At 58.1% G+C, this 10,105-nt stretch overlaps 1 protein-coding gene across 1 annotated transcript in view; it reads right to left on the bottom strand.

Annotated features, from left to right (window-relative positions):
• The window catches only part of LOC105305397 (arf-GAP with GTPase, ANK repeat and PH domain-containing protein 1-like), a 144,281-nt gene that overhangs the window by 2,333 nt on the left and 131,843 nt on the right, over positions 1-10,105 (bottom strand). Inside the window, exon 7 of the mRNA XM_023523188.1 lies at positions 1,015-1,270. Within this exon, the coding sequence (XP_023378956.1) occupies positions 1,015-1,270 (256 nt within the window). The remainder of the gene's footprint in view (positions 1-1,014; positions 1,271-10,105) is intronic.

Genomic DNA, 10,105 nt, shown 5'->3' with positions numbered 1-10,105 from the left:
GGAGAGGAGATGGCCGTCTGCGGCCTCAGCAGAGAGGCCTCAGGAGAGACCCCCTGGCCCTCACCATGACCGCAAACTTCTGGCTTCCAAATCTGTGAGGAAATAGATTTCTGTTGTTTCAGCCCCCAGTCTGGTACCTTGCAGGGAGGCCTGAGCAGACTCACACACAACTGTCAGGGCGAAGCCAAACGTCTGAGTGATTCTGATACCTGGGTGTCTAATTCTCCAGTTGCACCCATCGCGAAAGCCAGAAAAAAAAATGTGTAGAAGCGGGCATCATCCTCAGCTGCGCGGCACAGACCCGTCTCCTGCTGTGAAGGTGGAGACGGCAGAGCCCGCGGCAGGGCGGGCCACCTCTGGGCAGTGTCCCCTGCCCGCCAGACACCCCTCGGCAGGCAGCTTTCTGTCCCCCTTCGGATGGGATGTGGGGTCCTGGCTGGTCCAGGCAGCACCCGTTTTCATAGTCACAGTCTGTCCCTTTTTGCTCCCTGTTCGAGATTCGTGGCACACACTTCAGTAAGGACTAAAAAAAATAGTTCTCCCCAGTAGAAATCCATCAGAATAGCCCAGATGAAGGCCTCTGACAAACTCCTACCACACCGACTCTCAAAGTTCGGGGTGTGGTGTTTTTGTGTTACATGAATGAAAAATCCCATTTGGTAACTGGAAAACCATGTAAAACACTCATTTTTTAATCCCCCCGCAAAAACAAAACAAAACAAAACGAAATGATGGGAGTCTTCTGTAGGACCAAGGACACCGCCAACCGCGTTTGACCCAGACGGCGACCAGAACCACGAACTCTGCAGGAGAGCCAGCACACGCTGCGCGCCGGGCACGGCCCCGTGCGGACAGCACGTCCCGCTGACCCCGCGCCCCCCTTCATCCCTCCTTGGGGTGGGGTGCTCCACACGAAACCCGAAATGCCCCATTCCTGTTGCTTCCCACGCTTCGGCCGGGACCCTCCCGCCGTCCCTCAGCGACTCGTGCCCGGCGGGCGGGCGGGCCACCTACCCAGATCAGGAGCTGTGCCAGGACCACGTTGCCCTTCCGGCAGGCCACGTGCAGCGCCGTGCGGCCGTCCACGTCCCCGCACGTCTCGTTCACCTCGTCTCGGGAGCCATGCGCCAGCAGCAGGATGACGGCCCGCAGGTCCTCGTCGGCGGTGGCCCGCAGCAGGTGCTGGCCCAGGGACAGCTCGGTGCACGGCAGCGGCGCCAGGAAGAGCTTCTGCTCGTACTTGGCCCGGATCCAGCGCTCCCTCTCCTCCCTGCGGAAACCATCAGATGGGGCGGTCACGACCAGCAGGACGACCGAGGCTGCGACCCCAAGGCCCCCACCCGTGTGGGGGGGCCCGGAACAGCAGGAGAGCAGGGTCTTCCCCGGGGTCAGGAGGCCCCCAGGGGGACGGTTCACCTGCGGCTCACAGAGTGAGCCCCTAGCACCCGCAGCGCTGGAGAACCCACTGGAAAGGCGGGTTCTCAGGTCACAGAATCAGAGCTGCTGGGGGTTACGGCAACAACCCCTGCGGGGGATTCTGACGCCCTGCGGTGTGAGGGCCACCTCGGAGGCCCAGGGACTTGACCTCTCCCTTGATTTCTGTCGCTTCTCATGCCAGGCTGCGGCCTGGAGAGGCCCGCTCCGGCTGGGGTCCTTCCAGCGGGATGCGGGATGCGGGATGCACGTCACGGGCCGCGAGGCCCTTTCTGCGGCTGAGTCGGGAATGAAGACACCTGGCCGGAGTCGAGGGACGGCGGTAGGCTCCCCGACCTGGGTGTGAGCTGCCCTCGGCTCTGAACCCACCCACTCGGGAGGGGGTGTGTGAACACCCTGGGCGTCGAAACGCTTACCCTGGAAGAAGAGATTGCTATGGACACACGTACGCAAGGGCGGGGCCTCGGGCGGTTTAGGGAAGGGCTGTGGGCTGCACTCAGTTACCCTGTGCCTCTCTCTGATCCCTCTGATGCTTTGGGAGGGCTCCATAGAGAATGCCACCAATTCCTTAAATGACAAAGAACGGCCGGGTCTCCTGAGGGAACGTGCGTAGGGCCCAGCCCAGGAGACAGGGCAGGTGGCTTGGAGGCCTGAGCTGAGCTAGGGGTGCAGAGGAGAGGAAGCTGGGGGAGGAGAGGGGCCTCCTCGGGTTGTAGGGAGAAGCGAGGGCAGCTGGGTCCCTCCCCCGATGACATGGCCTGCTGAGAATATCGGGAGCTGGATGGGCATGACGACAGACCCCTCCTTGCTCCAAAGGGGACAAGACACTGTCTGTGACATCTGGAAGGAGGGCTAGGGAAAATGAGGCGGAGGCAGGGTGCACAGGCCAGCCGGAGAGAGAGAAGGGAACCAGCAGCAAGGCGTGTTTACGTTGACCCAAAGGTCCCGACCCCGGGCAGCTGACTCCTGCGCTCCGTGGCTACTGATGGCGGGTCTGCGTTTTGGTTTCTCAAAAAAGAGCGTAAAAGACGTTGACGATAACTCAGCAACCCTTGCGATTTTGCAGCATTGCTGGGGGGGATGGGGGGCGGGGGAAAGGCAAGAAAACGCAAGAGACCGATGCGAGCAGCTCTTGGAATGGAAGAGTCGAGGGTACAGAGGGGAGCGGTCCCCTCACTGGACGGATGCTTCTGATGAGGGTAAAGAAAGCCGTGCAGATGAGGACTGACTGCGGTTACCCCCCGAGACTGAACTAACACGCTGCTTCACAGTCGCCCGCTCTGAAAATGCAGCGTTTTCTCCAGGGGAATGGTCAGGGTACATAGCTACGAACGACACAGAGAAATCGCTTCGGACCGCCCTGACCCTCGAGAAAGGAAGCTCGTTACCCGTGACGTTCTTTCTCCCCAAGTACAGAAAAAAGGCCTTGTTGACACCTTTTACCCGTGTTGACACTGCTCCTAGTGATCTAGTGTCGGGTGGGCCCTAATCTGTTTTTAAATACTAAGGCAAACAAATTCTTCCAGGAGCAAATCTGGATTAGTTTTGCTTCACTTCCTGGTACATGCGAGTGACCCCACAGCAACCCCCGACGACCCTTTTCATGCAGAGAGATCCAGGCCAAACACTTGGCTGCAGCAGAGGACCCACCGCGGCACCTGCAAACGTGGCTTGGACAGAGGCGGCCGGGCACACACTGTCCCGGACCCCTGCTCAGGCCACGGCACAGGCATCGGAGCGCCCGTGACGTCTCAGAAGCGCGGGGTCAGGCAACAGACAGGAAAACCCCAAACAACTCCTGTTCTCGTGTAATTTAGAAACCTTATTTAAGACGCATGAAACACACGTGGACGCATGTCATAAATCACCGAGAACGAGAAAAATGGGAATTAAACGAAAGGGACAATGGTGAAGGATCCACCCAGGTTTTCAAGTTCCAATTTGTTAGTTCTTAATTGTTTTGGCAGGCATTAAAATCCGAACTGTTTTATTCTGTTCCGGGCGATGTTCGTCCTCACTGCCAAATAGTCCAGGGATGAACCAGAGAACCGAACGTAGGACCTAGAGCCCAAACCGCAACGATGCAATTTTGTCTTTAATATTCAAATGCCTCGAAGAACGAGGACGAGCCCGCAGCTCTGCGTCCTCTCCTGCTGTCGTGCATTCTCACGGGGACGTGCTGCGTGACCAGGGGTACGGACCATCTGCCCTCCGCTCTGGTCACCCCGCAAACAAGCTCACCTGACTGCACTGAACTCGGAGTGTTTATCCGGTTCCAACTGTTCTTTGCTTTTAAAAACCAGCGTTTAAAGGCGGGTCCAGGTTTGGCAGGGCTGCAGACGCTTGCTGTCTGGGGCATCCTCTTTAGCAGAAAGACTAATATTCTGTACGTGAAATCTGGGACAGGGGCACGGAGAGCATTCACCAGCCTCGCGGCTGCTCTACCTGTATGTGACGCTGCAGGCGTGAGGGTGGGGGTTCAGTGGGTTTAAATAACCCCACAGCTATCGGGGTCTCCGGGACCAAGTCTGGAAGCCCCTGTCTACGGCCTCGAGATGTCTCAAGTCTTCCTAGATGTTTGGACAGAATTGTGTGTCCCCCCCCTCCCCAAATTCATGTGTTGATGCCCTAGTCCCCAATGTGGCTGTTTTGGAGGTAGAGCGTGTAGAGGGTAATTAAGCTTAAATGAAGTCATAGGGTGGGGACCCGATCCAGCGGGATGGGAGTTTTATAAGAGGAAGAGACACCAGATCCCCCCACCCCCCGTGCACACAGAGGAAAGACCATGTGAGGACTCGGTGAGTGGGCGCTGTCTGCAAGCCCAGAAGAGGCCTCGGCCACAACCAACCCTGAGACACCATGACCTTGGACTTCTGGCCTCTGGAATTGTGGGAAAGTAAGCGTCCGTTACCTAAGCCACCCCGTTCTCTGTCACTCTCATTTGGATTCTGTGTCAAGTGTAAACACGTGGAAGGTGGGCGCCGGCGCCGACTCCTTTTCTGCCTAAAATCAAATGTGTCGTCTGAAGCCATCCGCCCCCCAGAAACCACGGCGCTGAGGCACAAACGCTCCGATCGTCGCCCCGATTCCTGGTCCTACTTCTGGGACCCGCCTTGTCTTGGCTCAGCTTTCATGCTCCCCAGGGAAGGCCACTTCAAGAGCAGTGGAGCCGGCAGTCGATCACCTCACCTCGTGGCGGTCCCTGGAGGCCCGCTGCTCACAGCCTCCGTTAGCTAATGAGCTAAAAAATGAATTATTGGCACGGCCAGCCGTCGGCAGAGGAGGTTCCTCGTTTGAGCCCCTTGCTGACACACCTTTAAATAAATCAGCCACACGGGAGCTAGAGAGAGTGGCGAGTGGGCAACTCATCGGAAGAAAGACCCTGGCCCGCTCCCCAAATACGAAGATTCAGGCGAAGGCACAGATGTCAGTATTTTCTTTTCTTCCTGCCTAAAATGAAGCCTTTTGTAGGCGGCCCTCCATCTGCCCCTGATGTGCAAGCCATCGGCCAGCGCTGGATTTAGGGGTCGGAAGGCAGGGAGGTCCAGGTCGCCAGAGCTGGGTGTCCACTGAGGCTCGTGGAGGTCTGCCAGGCTCAGGTGGCACTACAGACGAGGCTTTGCCACACTTGACCTTGAGGGGCGTTGACATGGCCAAGGCTCTGCGTGTCCCCCCAAGATGACCCCTAGGACACATCCCACCTGCAGCCTGCAGGGTCAGTGCCTGCTAAGTGGAGTCAAGTGCTGGCACCAGTAAATGCCGTGTGGCCCCACTGACGAGGGGCAGTCTCCGCACCACGGGAGCACCTGCCAAGGGTGACCACGCTGAGGGTGCTGACGACAGTAACTGCTTTACTGACAGTTCCTGGTAACCTTGAGCTCTTCAAGGGACCCCGAAGCATGGCACATGCTTTCACAAAGGAGCTGCATATCAAACACTGGGCAAAACGCCCGTGGGTGGCCATATTTTAAGAAATTGCGACAGAAAGGAAAGGATTCAGGTAAAGAGATGGGTGGATTTTGTTCGTTCCAAGTTTCAGAAGCGGTGGGGAGGGTGGGGCGTCTGGAATCGAGAGGCAGGGCTTCTCCTGGTTTGGAGCAGGGCAGCTGGGCTGTGGAGACCCGGGAGTCCTGTGCCATCTGGGCAGGATGGGGCTGCGGGCGTGAGGGGCCCCTCCCTGCTGGCGGCCAGTGAGGCTCCCGCAGTGGCCTCGGGCTTCAGGGCTCTCCGTGGCCGGGAGCCTGGCTCTGCTCTCTGGAGAGGGAGGGACTCTGAGCTCCCATCATCCTGCATGAGGACCGGATGTGGGGAGCAGGAGGGACCAACCCCCAGGACTATTGATACACATCAGGTGACGCGCGGACGGGAGCCCTGCTAACTCAGCGGATGACGGAATGGAGGTTGGGGTGGGGAGGAAGTCAGGACAGGTGAGACCAGGGATGCACACGGGCGTTTACGTTTGCAAGACAGTGTGTGCGGCGAGGGTCCCGGGGTAACAGAGCTTTGTCCCGATTTCTGTGGCAAGGACCAGGGATAGGAACCATCAGCACGTGTGGCCTGCACCAGGCTCCGTCTTGGGCGAGGGCCTCTGTGCCTGGCGCTGGCAGACCACTGCAGTGCTCGCCTCCAGGGGACACGTGCGGGTCACTGATGAAGAGGTCTGGGATCGAGGCATCCAGAAGTCGAGACTGCCACCGGGACAAGGCCAGTCATGTGACACCATTGTTGATGATTATGGCGACAAAGGCGGCAACCAGTTAAGAGATTTCTCGGTCTGCAGGTGACCGGAGAGGCATCTTGGGAGTGTGGGCGTCCCCAGCGCTGCCAGCCGCCCAGGAGGCGAACCGGCTCCTACCCCAGTGAGTGGGAACGCGGCGGCTGGGTGCCCTCTGCACGAGAATGTGAATTTACCAGGACGCCGTCCTCGGCCGCTGCTGCATTTGTGTCATAAGCCTTAAGCCTTTCTCTTCGTTTTTCCACCTTTATTGACCATTCTGCACGAGCCGCGTGATGGGTTTGTGGCGCTCCATCATGGACATGTGTTTACGGTCAAGCAGAGTCACTAGCGAAAGAGCCGGGCTCTGTTACACAGACCAGGAGGCCACCGCCAGTGTCACGTACCGGTGACACGTCAGCCACGGGGCCGAGCCTCGCGGACGACTGCGTTCTGACGGCGCCTGGCGAGGTGGGCCTACTCAGAAGACACTTCGGAGCCGGGCCACGTCCGTAAGCAATGGCGCCTTGGTGCCGTGACCTCCCGTCCTCCTGCACGGCGGGCTGCAGGGTGCTGTCACGCTCAGCTGCCATCAGCTGTATTTCGGGTCTGGCGGGGAGGCTCAGCTCACTGCCAGGGGGCAACGAGGTTAATGGCTCGGATTCCCAGAAAAGAAAGTTTTTTAGAAAATAACCACAAAGCTTCGGATTGGCTTTCGACACTGTTCTGTGCTGCTCTAGGAGACAAGCCATTAGCAAGACAGACACTGGAGTGGTGACCAGACGGCCGCCGGGCCTCCCGGGGCCCATCGTTAAGGCGGGACTGACGATATTTTGGGGTGCCATCAGCCTCAGCCTCCCTCCCCCGTCTCCACCAATGAGGCTTTCCCTGGATGCCTCCATAAAGCCCTGGGCGATAGATAGCCTTTCCCGAAAGCTCCCCCCGTGTCAAGTCTAATGTGTTCATTGTTATGGGAACCCCTCCCCCCAAATGTTAAAAGGCCGAGAACTTTTTTGCGCCTGTCACCTGTCACATTGTTCCTTTCGGAAACATCTATTTTCCCTTCTCGCAGGGTGGGAGACTTTTCAACGCCGATTTTAAAGGATGTCCTGTGGCAGAGCATGTGGGAGCAGAGGGCTCTTCTGAGGGGTGAGCGGGAGGAAGCGGGAGGAGCCCGGCCCGGTTTCCCCGGACGGAGAGGAGGAGGGAAGAAAGGGCCAGCTAGCAGCAAGGAATTTCCAAGCGTCTTTCTGCCTCCAGCAAAACAGGAACTGGGAGGGGAGGCATGGACCAGGGGGCCGGAACAATATGTTAGGGAAACAGGGGGCTTCCTCTCTGCGGGGGGGGGTGGGGGTGGCCCAGGGGGGCGAGCCAGCACTCCGCTGCCCCTGGCACGCATGCCTTCTCTCCCGGCCGGTTGCTAAGGGGGCAGACCTCGGGGACAGGCCCAGGACAGGGACGGCCAACAAAGCGGGATGGATATCTAGTCCTTAATTACCAAAAGCTTTTAAGAATCTGGCCACTGTAAATCCCCACACTCTGAGCAGGAGGCAACAGACAAGGATTTATGCTCATGGGGCAAAGACAAAATAAATATCCCGCCTGACTTCGGATCAATATTATGAGTGTTTTTGCCAACCTGCAGGGTGTTTTATGAGCTCAGAGGAACAGAACAGGGCCATTATTAATTAAATAAAGTCAACTGTATTAGGCTTATTACTTCTGTGAGTCACAGTTACGTGTGCTGGGTTGCAGGTGTCGGGGAGTAGGTGGATCGCAGGAAGGTGCCACTCCAGGCAGCCCAGGACGGTGACAGGAGAGGCTCAGCGCGCTGGCTCTGCGTCGTCCCAGCGGGCAGTGGCTAAGGGCACCAGTCACCGTGAGCAGAGCTGAGTCTCATTCCCTTACCTCAGCCTGAGGTTCGGCTTGAGACCTGGGCCCCTGGCTCGGTGTCATCAGCACCGGCACCTCCCGGCCTGTGCAGAAACTCACCAGGCAGAGGGGACACGTACTCCAGGGTACACGTGACGTCGCAGACACACCACCGTCCTTCTGAGTGTCGAGGTGACTACAGGAGCGTTACTTCTGAACCTCAAAGCATGAGGGGGCGTCGGGGTGGCTGCCACTGGCACTGGCCTGGGATTGAGGAAACTCGAGGCTGATTCATGAACCAAAACAGCTCAAACCCACACCTGTCGGTGTCTGTGACGTGCCAGGCGCTCCCAGGGCGGAACAGACCCAGGCCGCTCCTGCCCCGGGGTCTCGGGCAAGGTACTCACCCTCTCCTGGGCCTCAGTTTCCCCTCTGGAGAGGCTGGGTGATTTAACGACCCCGCAGGAAGCTCTGCTTGGGAAGGAGTCATAAATGATGGAATGGACGGGATGGGGGGAGCCCTGCATCTCAGGGCCTTCCTCTCCCGGGTCCGCCCGAGGGGATGTCTCCGCCGAGCTTCCCGTTTGGACAAATGAATCTGTAAAGCGCATCGCACCCTGGGGAAGTCACCCCCTTGCAGTCCGCAGCCACCTGGGACCCAGCACACTGTCACTGCCACACGTAGATGGGGCGAGGAGGCAGCCCCCGCCACAGCCCTGGGTCCCAGTCTACAAGCTGGAGTTTGACAGGTATTTCTCCCTGGCCTACTCTTGCATGACCCGTAGATGCCATCTTGCTGCCACCAGCATGGTGACAAACGAAGGTGGTGTCACTGCTCCAGCACGCGGCCTCCAAAAGTCTCACCCACTGACCCGCTGTGAGTAGCTCGAAATGCTTTCTCAGGCGCCATCGTGGGAAATTAATTCCAGAATGAGAGACTCTGCTGAGGTTCATTCTCTGGTCCCTGGATCGGAGCATGGCCCCAAGGCCACCCTCTCACACCTCCGAGTGCTCCCTCGGGGGCGCCAGGTCAGAAAGGGTGGGCGTGCCTCCTCAGGGGAGGCAGGGTTGGGGGCTGTCTTTCCCAGTGATGGGGGGGCGGGGCCTGGGGAGGGAGCCAGGAGGCCAGGTGCAGGGGGGAGGTGGGGAGCAGGCAGAGAGGGGACCTCGAGAGCGATTTAGATAAAGTCTGACTCTCCAGAAAGTCACCTTTGAAAACAGGCTACTAGAGAAAGGCAGAACACCCAGATTGTTCCAGAAGCAGCCGAGGTATTTTTATTTTCGATATTTCCCCTCATTTTCTGATCTATTGTAAAACAACACAATGAAACGCTGGACGTTGAAAGGGGAGAGAAAATCACCATAGTTACGCCGCCTCGGTCCGCGCGCGGCTCCCCAGCTCCGGCTCCTTCCGTGCCGGTTCCCACTCTCAGACGGTTTCATGTCGCCGGAATTTGAGCGCAGGCACCTTTATCATTCCGTACAAAGCTAGTTTGGCAAATTAAGTTTGGGAATTAATTTGCGAACGGAGTGTATGTTTTTACACAGTAATCACGGCTAAGCTGCAGCGGCCACACACACACTGCGCGTTTCTCTACTTCGGCGTTAGGAAAAAAAAATATGTGAGCGACTGTTTTCAAGCATAAATCCCAATAAATCTGTGCCAAGTGACAGCGAGCCCGCACCAGTCAAGTGAGGCGGTCCCGGTGTCCGCGTAATGTGGCATGCAGCGGGACGCACCCCGGTGGCCCTCGCCGCAGCCCACGTGGTGGGGACCCCATCACAGCGAATTAAGTTCGCCATAACAGTGGCTGATGGGATCGGCCTTGGAACATATCGCATCATAAACAGATAAGGGAAGAGAAATGGCCCTTTTCGCCCGCTCGGAATACTGCAAAATGGATATAAGGCTTCGCCGCGTGCACATCAGTGCCCTTTAAACACCGGGGAGCGAAACTCGGAGGCTCCTCGCAGAGGAAGAATCGAGGGGCAAGATGGAGCGACTGCGGAGGGCCAAGCACGACCTGGTGGCCCCCCAAAGGCCGGTTGGCTTAAGCGGTTGTGAAATTGAGAGAGAGAGAGAGA

This window comes from Pteropus vampyrus, unplaced genomic scaffold, assembly GCF_000151845.1.
Source record: "Pteropus vampyrus isolate Shadow unplaced genomic scaffold, Pvam_2.0 Scaffold381, whole genome shotgun sequence".
NCBI lineage: Eukaryota > Metazoa > Chordata > Mammalia > Chiroptera > Pteropodidae > Pteropus > Pteropus vampyrus.
Note: the sequence above shows the minus strand (reverse complement) of the source record. Positions and strands in the feature narration are given on the sequence as shown.